At 44.0% G+C, this 18,958-nt stretch overlaps 1 protein-coding gene across 2 annotated transcripts in view; it reads left to right on the forward strand.

Moving 5' to 3' along the window:
- The first annotated feature begins 4,598 nt into the window (after nt 1-4,598).
- LOC124860933 (gamma-aminobutyric acid receptor subunit alpha-2-like) overlaps nt 4,599-18,958 on the forward strand; it is a 79,397-nt gene continuing 65,037 nt past the window's right edge. Inside the window, exons 1-2 of one of the 2 annotated variants that reach the window (XM_047354542.1) lie at nt 4,599-5,798; nt 6,262-6,352. In XM_047354542.1, the coding sequence (XP_047210498.1) occupies nt 6,285-6,352 (68 nt within the window). In that variant the 5' untranslated portion in view covers nt 4,599-5,798; nt 6,262-6,284. The other variant, XM_047354541.1, reaches the window with a different exon arrangement.

Below are 18,958 nucleotides of genomic sequence, written 5' to 3' on the forward strand. Positions count from 1 at the left end.
CATGACTTGGAAGAACAGGGTTAAAAACTCGAATGAGTTCCTTGGAAAAAGTTTCATAGAAGGTACAAGATGCAGACCTGTTCTGCCATTCAGCAGTCCCCCACTGCTTCGCCCTTCCTGCCAGCAGAGATATAACAAACGCCACCTTGGAACGTTCAGTGGGAAAGGATGACGGCTGAAGCTCAAAATCAATTTCACACTGAGTTAGGAAAGCTCGACACTGGTCTGGGTCTCCCCTGAACATCTCAGGCAGAGATAGGCGTGGCTCCTTTTGTGACGGTGGCGGCTCGGAGACAAGATTGCCAGAACGTAATGTGGAAATGATTTCCTCCAAGCCGGAACCCAACCAGGAAAGGGCCTCATCAACGTGGGTACGCCACTGTTGTGCTGGCGATGGGTCCATTTTTGGCCAGATTTTTCTGCTATGAATCAGAAAAAGGCGGACCCAAGATTCAGCCAGACACAGTACTGAAAGTTTAAAAGGTTTATTCAGCCACAGGAAAACATCACACAGGTAACACTCCTCACAGCTTTCAGGAATCACTGAGGCAAAAAGAGGGATTAGTGACTTGTAGTCTCTCCAGATTTTGCAGGGATCAGAAAAGTCACTAACCTGCTTTTGTCTTGAGTGGAACTTGAAACCCAGAGGGGAAACCTCAGTGGGCGGCAGGGCAGGAAGTGATCTCCACAGCACAGGTAAGAAGTGACTCCAGGCTGAATAATCCGAGGGCTAGGCTGGCTCAATAATCCGAGGACAGAAACAGGGTCAACGATCGGAACAAGAGGCGTCAGGCAAGAGGCAGGCAGAGGCATAAACCAGATGCAGGAAACAAGGTCGACAACCAAAATCCAAATAGTCCGACAGGGAACTAGAGGCTGACATTTTTTCGGGAGTCCCACGGGTCACGGGATTCCCACGGGAAACCCGCGGGACGGGAGACAGCATCAGTAAAGATCCCGTGATTGGGACGGTACAGGATAAAAAATGAACGGGAGCAGACGGGAGCGGGAGCTAACTAATAGGAGGGAAAATAAACTAGGATCAATTGTCCTTGGAAATGTAAACTGAGACTTTGTTATAAACTTTAAGAAAAAAAAAACTTGGATCGACGCCGCCATTGTGTAGTTTTTTTCCAAGAAGCCTATACTATAATGTGAGTCAAACGAACTACACGACCCACAAGCCAACAGTGCTTCTGCTCGATGTTTTCCACCTGCGTTCAGGATGGAGGGAACAAACGCAGGTGGAGAACTGGACGTGGTAAAATTGGATTTGTAACGTAAAGTCAGAAGTAAGGACTTATCTATTAAACTCATAGAGCTGACAGGAAAGTCGCAAATATTACCGAACTTCAGGAGAGTTGAATGTAGCGGTGTTAACACGCAGTCTGCTGCTTGTAAAACGTGTTTAGTTGTAATCAAGTTCACCAGTGATTAAAGGACACTTGTAAAACATATTCTGGATTAAATCAGCCCTGCATCTCTTCATTCATCAAACCAAAAGTACCATCATGTGTCAAGTCTCATCTGACCAACAAAATTGCTGCATGTGCTCTAAAGATTTAAGAGGTAAGGTACGGAAGCCCGTGAGGGGACATGGGGAAATTTATTACTTTTGCGTCTCCACGCAATACTTTTGCGTTCGGCATTTTGGAGCAACAGCACAGATGACAAACTGCTCATAAAACAAACAGCACTGATATGTCATTGATATGGTTTATTTGTCATATGCAGGTTAACACGCAGTAAACAATGCGATAAAATGCTTAGGATAAGAAGAACTGTTCAAATCACGATAAAAACAAAAACGCTAATGGTGTGCAAAATGCAGCAGTAATAAGGAAATAAAGTGTCTCAGATGTGGTTTCGTGCAGTTTTATGGTCCAGAGTTCAGTAGTTTGTTTGACAGCTTGTGGATATAAACTGTCTTTTAGTCTCATTTGAAGATAATTTTATTTAAGGCTGATTTCAAAATAAAACTCAATAAATCTCAAAACAGGTGTAGTGTTTGTTTCAATTTTGCAGTTATCTGGTTTGGAAACTATCCCACAAAGTATTGCGAAATAACGCAAAGACTATTGCATGGGGACACAAAAGAGAAAACAATTCCCCCTTGTCCCATCGTGGACCTCGTAGAAAGACGAGGAAGATATTAAATAAATATGTTGTGAAATAGAAAAAAATTTAATGTACCATTAAATGTACAATTTATTTAATACATCATTAAATATTAAGTGTACCACTAATTACGTCATGTCGTCTTTAAAATTATACTTAATTATTCAGTGGCATATTTAATTACATAATAGTCCATTTCATGATATAATGGTACATTTATTGTTTCTAATGATGTATTAAATAAATAAATGGTACCTTTAATTTAATGGCACATTTAATGTTACATTTCTTTCATGTTACGTTTACTTCACTTATGGGACATTCACAACATTTATTTATTTAATGATGATTTTATTGTATTAATTTTGTCCAGTTTGACCCTCCATTCTTGATGCCTGTATATGAGGTCATGTCAGAATATGAATCAGGTGTTCTGGATCAGACACACGTCTAAAACTTGCAGGGAAGGGGTCCCTGAGGACCAGGGCTGTGAACCATTGAGGTACAGTTTCTAAATTATGAAGGTAATGCCTTTTTGGCCTTTTGTTCAACAAGTACAGTTCTCTTACTAGGTGACTTTTTCTTTCGTTTCAGCAACTTGAAACATAAAAGTAATGTCATTGTTCAAAGGAAAAAGTCACTTAATAAATGAGTAAAATACAACTATGTACATTTTGTTTATTCAACTAAGATAGACATGGTCTGTTTCCTTGTTTAATATTTTATTATTTCTTCATTATTATTCTTTTTACTTTAACTGGCCTTTACTACAGCTAAAAACAGGGACCTAACTGGTCCTTCAAAGAAAGAAATTGCCAAAAGACTAAATGAAGAAAACAAAAATGGGAGTTGCACAGGAGTGGGAGTCGTTCTGAATGGGAGTGGGAGTCAATTTACCAGGAGTGGGACGGGACAGGATTTTTTTCATTATGCCGGCCTGGGATTGGGATGGGACAAGACATTTTTCTGTGGGAGCGGGATGGGACAGGAGAGAAAATCCACTCCCGTGTCACCCTCTACAGGGAACAGGCAGAGGCATAAATCCAAAAAGCAACGCAAGGTCAAGAACAATGATCAGACAGGAAGGAACGCTGGATATCTACTCACACAATGGCTTTCAAAAATCCGGCACCGTCTGCTTGTCAGAGTCAGTATATATCAGGGAAGACACAGGTGCTTGGCATTCCAAAGATTGCACTACACAGCAGCAGCCACCAGGTGCATCTAATCTGCTGATTGCAGCCAGGGAGACAGGGTAGAGCAGACGTGCCAGAATCATAACAAACACAGATGCAAAAATACAATACAATGTTGGCTTTAAGTTTAAATAAAGCTGTCCATAGAATCACTATTTGCTGGTAATATTTTCAGCATAAAGACTGACAAATAATTGAGAAAATCAAGTGAAAGACTAATTTCCATAATTCGGTGGTTTAAAAAAGACAGATCTGTATTTTTTTTTATCATTTCACCTTGGGCATAATGAAATAATGTTTTTTTTTTTCTTGAGGAGATAAAAAATGAAAATGGCCTGAGGAATAGGGGAACCTTGTGGCTGCTTAGTGTACCCTGCTGGCCTGGACTAATGCTCAAGTTGTACTCATGCTAATTAAAATCTTTTAAAGCTATAGATTAATGAGAGCTAATCTTATCATTTATACTGGGTGCATCTTAACTGGGAAAACATTTCAGGCAAACTGTGAGAATGAGAATGTCTTTAAATTTGTGAATAAAAGTATTTTTTGTTAACTAAATTGAACTGAATTAAACTTCCTGCATGACATTTGTAACATAAGCCTGCTCACTGGACATGACTGCCAAAGAGGAAATTAGTTAATGAGAGAAACAACTTCCTGTTTATTCACTGTAGTCAAAACATTTAAGGACCATTCTAATCTCATGCACTGAAGGTGAGTCCCTATATTAAGAGTCCACTTAGTGCCTCATAGAACCTCTACTAGCTCTATTGTTGAGTTTACATTTTATGTCACACACACATGCTTGTTAACCAAAATAACCTACACTTTTACAAGTTACAGTTTTACTTTTGGGATCAAGATTAAATCCAATAATCCACTCTCAATGCTCTGCAAAAATATTTATACTTGAACTTTTTCCACATTTCCTAGCAGCACAACCACAAGTGCACAAGTACATTCCCACAGTATGTTGTTGCCACCGGCATGTAGGGATGGCGTGTTAAGGGCCATGTGCAGTGCTGGTTTTCTTCCATAGTGTTTTGCGTGGACCTAAGTTCAATTTGGTCAGGCTGGAGCACCTTTATCCACATGTTTGGTATGTACCCTAGGAATAGAGGACTCAACGTCAAGACCCAATACAGTGGCTTATAATCAGTAATCTTTTAATACAGTCCAAGGTCAGTACACAAAAAATTCAATCCAAGCAAGGTATCCAGATGAACTGGCAAGGGGAAGCTGCACAGGGTGAGGTAATAAAAGACAAACAAACAAAGGAAGACAGTGAGACACAGGTGGACAACATTGTGGTGTGGAAGAAGCTGATTACAGGTGGGAATCTCAGGAAGTGAAGTGGTTGGAAAACAAGACAGAAAATTGGTGCACAAAACAAAACAGGAAGTGCAAAAGGAAAACAGAACAAGATACACAACTGTTAAAACACTACTTGCAGAGTTGGACATTACAATAAATGGCATGTGGCAAACTTTAAACAGGACTTCCATTGGCTCCCTTTAGGACAATGACTTTGCTCATGCCACTCTTCCATTAAGGACAGATTAAATGAGTATCGGACTAACAGTTGTCCTATCAACTGATTTTCCCTCCTGAGCTGTGTATACCTGCAGTTCCACCAGCGTTACCATGAGCCTCCCAATTTCTCTCTAATTGTTGTTAGCCATTTTTGGTGGACAGCTATGTCTTGGTATAGGTTTGCAGTGTTATCATCTTTGGGTCTCAGAGTAAAGCGGCCTAGATACAAATGGAGGCAACACTTTTCGAACTTTTTATTTGCAAAAACGTTGAAAACCTTGTATCATTCCACATAAACTTAAATTTTGTGTTGTTCTATCACATAAAACACACCGAAGAATACACTGAAGCGTGTCTATTTGTATGCAGTTTTTCTATTTAGCCATAAGGTAATCAACGTTCATGCCTCTACATTTTGTATGACATGTGCGTGCATTCAGGCACGCAACATTTCTCTGTGATGGCTGCAGGAAGGTGACCCAATCAGACTACCTTTAGGACCCAGTGTGTCTCCTTTGTAGTTTTTTGAGGCGATGAGGGGAGACCGAGATTGCTTCTTGTCTATCGCGATTCACATCTCGGCTGAACGAGCTGAGCTGAGGAGGATGCTGAGCAGCGCAATTTAATGCCAGGACCCGCTCCAGCACCTGCGTCTCCTTCCTTCTTCTGTTTGTAATTGCTCTTCATTCGTTCTCCGCTATACGCTTTCTTAATTAATAGAAAGCCTATTTATTTGGTTCAATCCTAGGAGAGTATGAAAGGCACAATACCATCTGAGGAGTATTCCTTTTGTTGGCTGGGACCATGAATTATCAATGCTCGCAGCTTTGTTCCTGTGACAAGCGTGCGTTTGGACAGTCTCCTGCAAACAGAGGAGAGTGGTGAATTCTTATTAACTTTCCTGCGCATCTTTGACGTTTCCAGCTGGATCAGGTACTTCTTGCACTTGAGGTGAGTCCCCGACCCTCTCCTCGCCCCATGCATGTTTCAGGCAGACGCGTTTATTTGAATTATTTCGATTTTATCACCGCTGGAAACGCAAGGAGCGTAGGTGAGACGCTCCATTTATCGTCGCCCATGTTGAATGTATTTCTCCCCGTTTCCTTCTTGTAAAGTCTTCATGTAATGGTTTTTATCGACCTAATTAGGGACGCCGTGTAATCAGTGACGCGGAGTGATCCTGTATTTGTGGTAAATGGGCGACGAAAGCGTGGGACGTGCCAGTGAATATTAATTGCAGCCAGATGCGGTCTCTGTCTCCCCCCCCCCCTTTTTGTTTGTTTATTTATTTATTTATTTGATGCCCGCTGAAGAGGGATTCCCCCAGAAATCGGGTACTATAACCCGGCCTTCCTCTATATAACTGCACCGGCTTGTCGTCAGTCTCATTAACCAGCCGCTCTGTTCATTCCAGAGGCTGTAGGTGTAGAAGCAGCGATGTGGAGCAGGGAGAGCGCTTCTTCACTCATCTGCCTGCTGGTGCTCACAGCTTTCTGGGAAAGCAGGTGAGTGTGTTTTAGCCCGGGAGTCGCCTTTGCAGGCTTGGATCATACATACTCATACACAGACACACACGTTGTCTCTGGGGAGCTCTGTTTATTTGTCCAGGTGGACTCTATCATTGGACACATGGGCTCCCCCCTCCTGTGACAAACGATAATGAGGACCGTTTCAGTCTGGCCATAAAACTGAACTGAAGGGCAGGTGGGAAATTAAATAAAAGGCAGCTGGGGTTTTCCTACTCTGCTGTCATGAGCAGTTCTCTGTTTAACGGGCCCTAATTGGTCCTTTTTATGAAAAACATTCCCATAGATCAGGTTGTTGCAGCCAAGTGACCTCTTTCAAAGAGAGTAACATGTTTCTTATCCATATCCTTGTCTTAAAGACACTATTCAGTGTTGTTGTTTTTTTCAATGACATAATAATAACAATAGGTAATGAACATTTCCACTTCTGGATACTAAAATTTTAAAAGCATGCTGAAGGGGAAAAAACCCCAGCTGACTCTCCTTTATGTGTATTTGGGTTGATGACATCAAAAGAGACACAAGAGTTCCCAGAGGAAAGAATTAGCTATTTAGCAAGGTTAAAAAGAAATAAGGCAGTGGAAGTTTATGTATGATACATTCAAAACTTGTTCTTTTATGTTTATGTTGAATTCATCACAAGCAGCACATCTCAAATATGACAAATAAATTCCCAACAGTTAAAAAACATCCGTTATTAGGGGCAACTTAAATTGACCATTTGTTGTTCTGTATTTAAATTAAATGGTTTATTTTGTTTTCTGCCTTGTGACAACATTTGTTGTGCATTGGCACTATGTAAATATTATTAAAGATACAACTGAATATACCCTGAACCCAAAATCTCAGCTGGATCATGAAGTATGGATTTCCACAGCAGGGTTCCAGAAAAAAACAAGATTTAAAAAATGTGGATGAGCAGAAGCAGCCTTAACAGTACACTGAATGTGTTTGTAGTCCTGTTTGAAGTCTGAATAAACTAAAGGTTCCTCCTTGTGAAAATAAAGCCATTTCTTTCCACTGGCATCTTAACAGAAGGGATTGCTGCAAATTCAATGACTTTTGATAAGTGCACTGTGTTTTAACTAGGATCAAATTAGAATCTATGTCGTAGAATTTAAATCTGACTATGAATAGATTTTACTGTATTGATTTGCTAATATATGTCTATATAACTGGAGGGGATTCTGACCTGTTTATCTTGTAAAGTGCCTGAAGATTATATTTGTTGTGAAAATCGACTTTATCATAAACATAATAAATACGTTCTGATTTTATCTTACTAAATAGTTAAGCAGTTTGACAGAACCTTTGCATCCAATCTTATCTCAAACTACTTTTGCTAATTTGAGCAACTCTCTTTCTGACTGCCATGTTAGATTTCTTTCGTACTTGTTCCCTCTGGTTTATTTGCCCATTCCAGTCCAGCCCTCATTGTATCCACAAACCGCCTCCATGTGTCTTATTGTGACATTTTTCTGAAATCTGTGCAGTCTTCTCACATAACGTTTTTCTGAATCTTTATATATATATATATATATATATATATATATATGTGTGTATGTATGTATGTGTGTGTGTATACATGTATCTTTGTATATATTTAAAGCTTGTAGTGTTAAATTCAAATGTTGGAAAATGCGTTACTACTATGTGGTGTCTCAGATTATTACATTAGGAGTCAATGTTTCTCATTTTTCTCATGATATTGATTAAAGTGGCATGTCAGGTCACTGCTTTACACACTCAGGGACTGATACAAACACAGTGTAACAGAAAATGTCAGAAGCACTTGAGCCTCCAGGACACTACTGACAAAGGCACTAAGCCCAAAGTTCCTGAGAACTCATTCCTTTCCTTCTGATTGAGTAGCTCATTTTGGCACTTTTAACATGTTAAAGGATAGATTGAAGATAAAACAAAAAAGTAGGAAACAACATATTTGTCACCTTAAGTTGCCTCTGCTTAACTGTTGATGTACTTACCCTAACACTTACTGTATGTTTACAAGGGGTGGCAATAAGTGTAGAAGGGTCTAAAAGTTCATTTTGTTACTGTCACGGCCTTCTGGATCGTTCAATAAGCCATACTAACAACCTGCTCCTTAACATGGTAACATGTTGTTTCTGCAAACATCTCACTGTCAATCAAGAACACTTGATAGTATGTGCCCACTTTGACACTAATGAATAGTTTTGGAACAGAGTTTTGGTATGCAGCTTAACACAAAATCAAACACAACATACACTTAAATAAAAATAAAAAATCAGCAGTTTTTCTTATCAATGCCAATTTGTACCTGTCATTGTCATTGACCCACATGCAGGAAAACTCTCAGGAGAATCAGAATCAGTTAAATGATATTTATTGAACACAATGGGTAAATGTGCAGCAGAGAGTCAAGTCCGGGAGGAGACAGCAACGTGAAGTATACTGGTGAGTTGGGGAATCTAGACCATGGAGAGGGGAAGAAGAAAGAAGCTTACTGGATGATGTGTGATGGTCCGTCAGGGGGAAGGTGAGTGATCGATGGGGTTGTTATCAGCGGACAGTCCGGTGAATAGATTATTGGTCAGTTTGTTCCACAGCGTTGGTGTAATCCAGAGGGTACTGAAGATTGCAGTGGTGCTGGGTGAACAGGTAGTTCAGAAGACGAGGTTGAAGATGGATAGGTTGGTCAGTGGGATGGAGGCCAGTAGTGGGAATGTGATCCAGGCGACAACGGAGGTCCTTGTAATGGCGGAGGTAAGTTCACTGGAGTAACTCCACATAGGAACTGGAACTTGGGTTATACCTTCAGGAGAGGAGAGACACAAGGATAACTGTTGATTCTTCAGGTGAAAGATCAGAAGATTCTAGTAAGATGCTCAGGTTGGTTCACAAAAAAGGCTCAGAATAATGCTCAGGGAAATGCTCAGAAAAATGCTCAGAAGGAGGCTTGACGTTAGCGGTGATGGTTAACACTAGGCAAAGAGTTTCTGGCTACCTGCTCCTTTATGCTGCCAGTATAATGAGGCTGATTGCACTTCATGAGCTGCACTTGCGTGGAGGTGCAGCAGGAGATGACACGCCCAGCCCAACAGATGACTACAGAAAGCCCTCTGGTGGAGAATCTGCAGAACTGGAAACAACAGAACACAGAGCCACAGAACCTGGGAGACATGGATGAATCTTGAAACTGGGAGGCAGCTGAAGATGGACTGTGGTGGGACTGATGATGGATTGGATTTTAAAAGGGCCGATGTATCTGCGGGAAAGTTTCTTTGACATAGATTTTAGTGGTATGTCTCGTGAAGAATGCCAGACCTGTTGTCCTGGTCGGTATTCAGGTGCTGGTGTGCGTTTGCGGTCGGCAAATCTTATTCTGAGCACCAGTGCGGTTGAGGGCTGTGATGGTGTTGGTCCAGATGTTACAACAGCGACGGATGTGATGATTGACAGATGTGACTGAGATCTCCTTTTCATCAGATGGAAAGAGGGGCAGCTGGTATCCTAGGGAGACTTCAAAAGGAGAGTAACCGGTGGTGGTAGATACCTGTGAGTTGTGGGCGTATTCAATCCATGGGAGATACTGATTCCAGTCAGATGGGTAGGATGAAGTCAGGCAATGGAGAGTGGCTTCTATTTCTTGGTTTAGATGCTCTGTCTGACTGTTTGACTGATAACCAGAGGTGAGACTGACCTTTGAACCTAGAGCCGAGCAAAAATGTTTCCAAACCTGAGAAGAGAACTGAGGACCACGGTCAGACAGAACATCTACAGGGATTCCATGGAGGCGGAAGACATGTTTCATGAGGAGCTTTGCTGTCTGGAGAGCTGAAGGTAATTTTCCTAAAGAGATTAGATGGCAGGCTTTGGAGAAACGGTCAATTATAGCAAGAATGGTGGTCATACCTCTAGATGTAGGCAATCCTGTGATGAAGTCGAGGGCGATATGAGACCAGGGGCATTTGGGTATGGTGAGGGGTTGGAGCAATCCGGCTTGTGGTTGATTATGGGTCTTGTGGCAAGCACAGATGGAACAGGCTTGGATGTATTCTTTGACATCTTTGTGAATGGATGGCCACCAGAACTTACAGGAGATGAGAGCGATGGTCCAACTGGAACCAGAATGGCAGGTGAATCTGGGGGTATGAAACCAGTGAATAACTTGGGAACGGGCAGAAGATGGGACATAGTGGGTAGCCTGTGGAGACCACGGGTAACGATGTCCTCAATTTCCCAGGTTACCGAGCCAATGACACAACTGGGGGGTAGAATGGTTGAAGGTTCAGCGGTGTCATCATCTGGGGAAAACTGTTGAGAAAGGGCATTAGTTTTGATATTCTTGGATCCGGGACGGTAGGAGATGGACAGGTTGAACCAGGAGAAGAAAAGGGACCATCGTGACTGTCTGGGATTCAAACATTTGGCAGATTGCAAGTAGGTCAGATTTTTGTGGTCAGTCCAAACCAGTCCAGCCAATGCCGCCACTCCTCTTGTGCAAGTTTGATGGTGAGGAGCTCCTGGTCCCCCACGTTGTAGTTCTGTTCTGGAGGGTGAGACAAAGGGAGAAAAAGGCGCATGGATGAAGCTTATATGAATCTGATCGCTGGAAAAGTACAGCACCGACCCCCGTATCTGAAGCATTAACCTCCAGGATGAATTGCTTCTGGGTGTTGGGCTGTACTAAAAGGGATGCTTTAGAGAAAATATATTTGACTTGCTGAAAGGCTTGTTCGGCTTCTGGTGTCCAAGTGAAAGGTGTCTTAGTTGAGGTGAGTGATGTATGAGGTGCTGCGATCTGACTGTAGTTGCGAATGAATCTTCTATAGAAATTGGCAAAACCCAGGAATCGTAACTGTTTTCTTGATTTAGGGGGACTCCATTCAGTGACTGATTTGATTTTGATGGGGTCTGCATGTACCTGTCCACACTTGAAAATGTAGCCCAGGAAGGTGACTGCTGACTGGTGGAACTCACATTTTTCTGCTTTGACATGTAATCGATTCTGGAGGAGGCGTTGGAGAATGAGAGACATGGCGCTTGTGTTCGGACAGGTTCTTGGAGTCCCTAGAGAAGATTAGTATGTCATCAAGATAAACAAAAACAAACATATTCAGAAAATCACGGAGTACATCATTTATGAGTGCTTGGAAAACTGATGGGGCATTACAGACTCCAAATGGCATGACTAGGTATTCAAAGTGTCCTATGGGAGTTTTCCATTCATCCCACTGGCCAATGCGAACAAGGTGATAGGCATTGGGGTGGTCCAGCTTTGAAAATACTCGGGCTTCATGGTGGTTCAATGGTTATCATTGTGAGGTTGGTCCACCTGTGTCCCTGTCTTCACAGGTGGACCCTATTGGGGAGTTGTTTCTTGCTGTGAGTAGGGCAGGTGGCGATGAAATGATCCAAACTTCCATATGCAGTCCACTGGTGTGACCAAAGGCGTAACTTTGGGTCCAACATTGGGGGGATTAGGCACTTATTTTCAAGTGTACAACCCTACTCAAAAGTAGAAGGTGTGACAGTATATAGATGTATTTTGTACCTCTAAGCAGTGCTTTAAGTGCAAAAAATAAGTGGCGGTGCAACACCAAATTCTGCGACCCATCATATTCTGCGACCGCAGGGGGCGATTGCGTACATTCCTCTGCATGTACGTCTTGAAGACCAGCGAGAAGAAGAGTATTTATGTAAACTGCGCAAGCACTGATACATGAGAGATTGTAAACTTCACAGAATATTATTTCGGTTGCATTGACGGAGAAAATATAATGTATTTGTTTGTATTTGATGCTGAACACAGTTGGACGGACTATCGCATTGAATGCCTATGTGCTGCTGTTTAAATATGTAAACCCACTATTAACCCATCGTTCAATAAATCGGTAAACGATAAATAAATGTTTCCAAGTGCTTTATTGGGTGTGGGAGGGGGTTCAAAACGGTTTCTAATATTTCTGCCACCTCTTCATTACAGTCAGATCTTATTTAAAACAATATGTAATCCCCAAATAGCCAGAATCACAGTGTCCTAAATCACTCACCGCCCAGCAGCTGCTTCCACTAGTAAACGGTCAACGCCGCTGCTTGGTAGAGAAAGCAGGTTGGGCAATACCAAGTTTTTGCAGGGAGAGAGCGGGTTACATTACCAGATGATTAAACATGCTACTGTGGTACCCAAAATTTATCATGAATAAAGAAAATTGACATGTTATTAATGTAAGATGTTTTTTGTAAATCGAAATGATGTGATTTTATTGGGGGGTCAAAACCACCCTATCCCCCCGCAAATTACGCCTATGGGTGTGACTGTATCCTCCTTTGCCGTTCCTCGGGTGTCAGACGGGTCCGATCGACCTGCATTTGTTCTGGTTCTGGTGAGGATGCAGTCCTTGGTGGCTGCACTGTGGAGGAAGGAGATGATGATGGATTAGTACTGAGCGAGGGAACAGGTCTGCGGGTACTTCTCTCCCTAGTCCTTTCCTTCAGTCTTCTGTCTATCCGAATAGCAAAGGCGATGAGAGCATCAAGGTTCATCCACTAGGGCCAGTTATCTTTAATACTGTCACTGAGAGCATGAAAAAATGCACTTCACTTTTGAGAGCACCAGAGTTCCAAGTCAAGCCAGCAGCGTATGTACAGAACTCAATGGCAAAATCAGCTACTGTCCTGTGACCCTGTCTTAGTTTCTAAAGCTCTCAAAAGTCAACTTGAATTCCTGTATAAATACTTGAAAAGTAACACCAGAACTTGGATAGCTCTGGAAACGTGCTTCAGCAGATTTTAAAGCTCTTCCACAAAGTAATCAAATCACATAGGAAATCTTAGTATCATCAGAAGGGAAGGACTGGGCAGAGTAGCTGAAAATTTGTGTGCACTGAAGAAGGAAACCCCCGCAAAGGCCTATGTCACCTGAATATTTTTCCGAGGTTAGGGGATGTTGGGAAAGAAGAGTTGTATCTGGTAACCGTAGCAGTGGCTCCCTCTTGAGGTCATTGTGGGTTCTGATTGTTGGATGGAGAAAGGGACTGTAAAACAGAAGTTAAATGCTCGAGTACCTTGTTTGTGGCGGTTTGCTGCTCAGAAAGGGAACGGAGGACGGATTCATGGGATTGGATGATGGCGTCTGTTCAGAGATGGTACTCCTGAGAGCTCCCGCTGGGTCAGATTGGACTGAGTGTTCTGTCATTGTTTTGTTAAGGCTTCTGACCCACATGTAGGAAAACTTTCAGGAGAATCAGAATCAGTTAAATGATATTTATTGAATACAATGGGTAAATGTGCAGCAGAAAGTCTGGTCCGGGAGGAAACGGTGACGTGGAGAACCGGGAGCTCTGAAAGAGAGACACTGGTGAGTAGGGGAATCCAGAAAATGGAGAAGGGAAGAAGAAAGGAGCTTGCTGGATGATGTTTGATGGTCCGCCAGGGGGAAGATGAGTGGTTGATGGGGTTGTTAACAGCGGAGAGTCTGATGAATAGATTATTGGTATGTTTGTTCCACAGCGTTGGTGAAATTCAGAAGGTACTGAAGATTGCAGTGGTGCTGGGTAGGAACAAGTAGTTCAGAAGACGAGGTCGAAGATGGATAGGTTGGTCAGTGGGATGGAAGCCAGTTGTGGGAATGTGATCCAGGTAACAACGGAGGTCCTTGTAATGGCGGAGGTAAGTTCACAGGAGAAACTGCACGTAGGAACTGGAACTAGGGTTATACCTTCAGGAGAGGAGAGATACAAGGATGACTGTTGATTCTTCAGGTGAAAGATCAGAAGATTCTAGTAAGATGCTCAGGTTGGTTCACAAAAAAGGCTCAGAATAATGCTCAGGGAAATGCTCAGAAGGAGGCTTGACATTACCAGTGATGGTTAACACTCAGGCAAAGAGTGACTGGGTTCCTGCTCCTTAATGCTGCCAGTAGAATGAGGCTGATTGCACTCAATGAGGTGCACCTGCGAGAAGGTGCAGCAGGAGATGACACGCCCAGCCCAGCAGATGACTACAGAAAGCCCTCTGGTGGAGAATCTGCAGAACTAGAACCAACAGAACAGAGAACAGAGCCAACAACCCCATTTCCTGACAGTACCCCATTTTGGCCCCAAACGTTCTGCCCAAGCTACTGCCATTTCTTACCTGTAAATAAATTATTCCATTATAATTGTGTTTCAGTTTAATTCTCTTGGTAGTTAAATATTTGGGTAAATTATAGTGATAAGTAATGTTTTAACTTCAGGTAGTATTAAATCTAATTTTATATTTTCATCAGATTTTATATTATACCTGAATTTTATTATTCATGATTCTCATGAAAAATGGCCCTTTATGACCACTGAACAAAGTAAAATAACTATGAGCAACTGGTAAGAGTTACTAGATTCACCCCATTTTGCTAGAGTGGATTATACATTTTGTTTTAAATCTTGAGGGTCCAAATTGCAGAATTTTCCTGCCACCACAGGCCACAGATGGACACTTTTAAGGATATTTTAGGGCAATTATTTACTTACAAATTAAAATCTCAAAATGAAAAATTTCAGGTTACACATGAAACATTTGTCGTTTATTAACCATGATTTTTGCTGTCATTTTAATTTCCTAGTGAACAGCGACCTTTACTAAGAAAAAGACTTGGGTGCACTTATTCATTAACTTTGGGTCATTTCCCATTTCTAGACCAAGAAAACAATCTACCTCAAAAATCTGAGAATTGGTATGCTTTTCTTTTATTCAGGCAAACATGTAAGATCTTTTTTTTTATATTTCGGTTTTAAAATACGTACAGATCCCTGTTTCAACAAAATTAAAATCTAACGGCTTTGTTGGATTAATTCATATATATTGCATCTTTAGTTTATTGTTGAGCATGAAAAAAAATGTCAAATTTTTTTTAATAACAGAAGTAATATTTTTTGGCTTGTGAGTATTTTCAACTTGCCGATTGTGGCAGCGTGACAGAAACCTTGGAGACCACTGCTTTAAATTATTAGGAACAAATCGCCCCCAAAATGGGTAGACTTGACATGGACGGTACCAAGTTCTTTGGGCCAAATGGCACCTTTTTGTATCCTAAAGGTCAGGTACAAAAGCACAAAATAATCACACAGTCATATAATCACATATCAGCACTCCATTGCAGGATCATTACGGGGGAAGGGAGACAAACAACCATCTGCCTTGACGACTATGAGTGATAATATGCAAGTTCAACACAGCAGGCAACAGTGCAAGCCTGCAGCACCACCATGCAGTTCAATAAGGGAACGTATCATAGGAAAAAAAATCTAAATTAGACTCAATCACACGATCATGACAGTAACAACAGACTGCTGGACATGCGACCAAAAAATTCAAATGAATAAAATTTGATATGTCAAAGGTGTATTTATTCTGTCATAGAAACTCTAAAGGAAAATCAATGGAAAACTATATAATGTAACATAAAGGCCAACATAAATCTGTGGTATATCACTCTAAAGGGCTTTTAAATTTGTTTCTGTTACCTGGTGACCACATAGAACTTCACAGGCAGTCTGTAGTGACAACCTCTCAATACCATTGGGCCCCACTGGAAATCCTGTTGGCATTAGTGGATTAATATAAGGCATCTAAAAGACAGGTCTAACAAGTAAACAAAAATACAATCACAGATTAGATATTGTCCTTGCATTGGAAACATGAGGTATCTTAAATCCTAACAATGACAATATACTGTATACAATACAGCTTTGACACGTAAGACATAAGGTTACAGCATTCAGAAAACATTGGTTTATTTCTTATCTCTATGCTGGGCTACTGTTACTTTTTACTCGTACTCGTACTCGTCGTCTTCCGCTTATCCGGGACCGGGTCGCGGGGGCAGCAGACTCAACAGAGACGCCCAGACATCCCTCTCTCCAGACACCTCCTCCAGTTCCTCCAGGGGGAGCCCAAGGCGTTCCCAGGCCAGCCGAGAGACATAGTCCCTCCAGCGTGTCCTGGGCCGTCCTCTGGGCCTCCTCCCGGTGGGACGTGCCTGGAACACCTCCTGAGGAAGGTGTAGATGCCCGAGACACCTCAACTGGCTCCTCTCGATGTGGAGGAGCAGCGGCTCTACTCCGAGCCCCTCCCGGATGGCCGAGCTCCTCACCCTACCTCTAAGGGAGTGCCCGGCCACCCTACGGAGGAAGCTCATTTCCGCCGCTTGTATCCGGGATCTCGTTCTTTCGGTCATGACCCAAAGTTCATGGCCATAGGTGAGGGTAGGAACGTAGACCGACCGATAAATCGAGAGCTTCGCTTTTCGGCTCAGCTCTCTCTTCACCACAACGGACCGGCACAGCGCCCCCATTACTGTGGCAGCTGCACCGATCCGTCTGTCGATCTCCCGCTCCATTCTTCCCTCATTCGTGAACAAGACCCCGAGATACTTAAATTCCTCCACTTGAGGCAGGAACTCCCCTCCAACCTGAAGAGGACAAGCCACAAGACTTACAGCGCATGCTGTAGGTCTTGGCCAGAGGGGGCCAGAAGGACCACGTCATCTGCAAAAAGAAGAGACGAAATCCACTGGTCCCCAAACCCGACCCCCTCCGGCCCTTGGCTGCGTCTAGAAATCCTGTCCATAAAAGTAATGAACAGGACCGGTGACAAAGGGCAGCCCTGCCGGAGTCCAACATGCACTGGGAACAGGTCCGACTTAGTGCCGGCAATGCGGACCAAACTCCTGCTCCGCTCGTACAGGGACCGGATGGCCCCTAGTAAAGGGCCCCTGATTCCATACTCCTGGAGCACCCCCCACAGGGCATCACGAGGGTCACAGTCGAATGCCTTCTCCAGGTCCACAAAACACATGTGAACCGGTTGGGCAAACTCCCATGAACCCTCGAGCACCCTGTAGAGGGTATAGAGCTGGTCCAGTGTTCCACGGCCGGGACGAAAACAACACTGCTCCTCCTGAAGCCGAGGTTCGACTATCGGTCGGACTCTCCTCTCCAATACCCTGGCGTAGGCCTTACCAGGGAGGCTGAGGAGTGTGATCCCCCTGTAGTTGGAACACACCCTCCGGTCACCCTTCTTATGAAGGGGGACCACCACCCCAGTCTGCCAGTCCAGAGGTACTGTCCCCGACCGCCACGCAATGTTGAAGAGACGTGTCAACCATGACAGCCCTACAACATCCAGAGACTTGAGGTACTCAGGGCGGATCTCATCCACCCCCGAAGCCCTGCCACCGCGGAGCTTTTTAACCACCTCGGTGACTTCAGCCTGGGTGATGAAAGAGTCCAACCCCGAGTCCCCAGCCTCTGTTTCCACCACGGAATGCATGATGGCAGGATTGAGGAGATCCTCGAAGTACTCCTTCCACCGCCCGATAATGTCCTCAGTCGAGGTCAGCAGTCTCCCGCCCCCACTATAAACAGTGTTGGCGAAGCACTGCTTCCCCCTCCTGTGGCGCCAGACGGTTTGCCAGAATCGCTTTGAGGCCAACCGGTAGTCCTTCTCCATGGCCTCACCGAACTCTTCCTAGGCCCGAGTTTTTGCCTCTGCCACAGCCCGGGCCGCAGCACGCTTGGCCTCACGGTACCCGTCAGCCACCTCAGGAGTCCCACAAGCCAACCACAGCCGATAGGACTCCTTCTTCAGCTTAACAACATCCCTTACTGCCGGTGTCCACCACCGGGTTTTGGGATTGCCGCCGCGACAGGCACCGCAGACCTTACGGCCACAGCTACGGGCAGCAGCATCGACAATAGATGCGGAGAACATGGTCCACTCGGACTCTATGTCTCCAACATCCCCCGGGATCTGGTCGAAGCTCTCCCGGAGGTGGGAGTTGAATACATCCCTGGCCGAGGGCTCTGCCAGGCGTTCCCAGCAGACCCTCACTATGCGCTTAGGCCTGCCAAGTCTGTCCGGCTTTCTCCTCCTCCAGCGGATCCAACTCACCACCAGGTGATGATCAGTGGACAGCTCAGCCCCTCTCTTCACCCGAGTGTCCAAAACATGCGGCCGAAGGTCTGATGATACGACAACAAAGTCGATCATCGACCTCCTGCCTAGGGTGTCCTGGTGCCAAGTCCACTGATGGACACCCTTATGTTTGAACATGGTGTTCGTTATGGACAATCCGTGACTAGCACAGAAGTCCAATAACAAAACACCACTCGGATTCAGATCGGGGAGGCCATTCCTCCTGATCACGCCTCTCCAGGTGTCACTGTCGTTCCCCACGTGGGCGTTGAAGTCCCCCAGCAGAATAATGGAGTCCCCAGGAGGGGCACTATCCAGCACCCCCGACAGGGACGCCAAGAAGGCCGGGTACTCTGCACTGCCACTCGGCGCGTAGGCTGAAATGATAGTCAGAGACCTCTCCCCAACCCGAAGGCGCAGGGATACGACCCTCTCATCCACTGGGGTAATCCCCAACACGAGATGGCTGAGCTGGGGGGGCAACAAGAAAACCCACACCAGCCCGCCGCCTCTCCCCGTGGGCCACTCCAGAGTAGAACAGAGTCCAACCCCTCTCAAGGAGTTGGGTTCCAGAGCCCACGCTGTGCGTGGAGGCGAGCCCAACTATTTCTAGTCGATATCTCTCGACCTCCCGCACAAGCTCAGGCT

This window comes from Girardinichthys multiradiatus, chromosome 23, assembly GCF_021462225.1.
Source record: "Girardinichthys multiradiatus isolate DD_20200921_A chromosome 23, DD_fGirMul_XY1, whole genome shotgun sequence".
NCBI lineage: Eukaryota > Metazoa > Chordata > Actinopteri > Cyprinodontiformes > Goodeidae > Girardinichthys > Girardinichthys multiradiatus.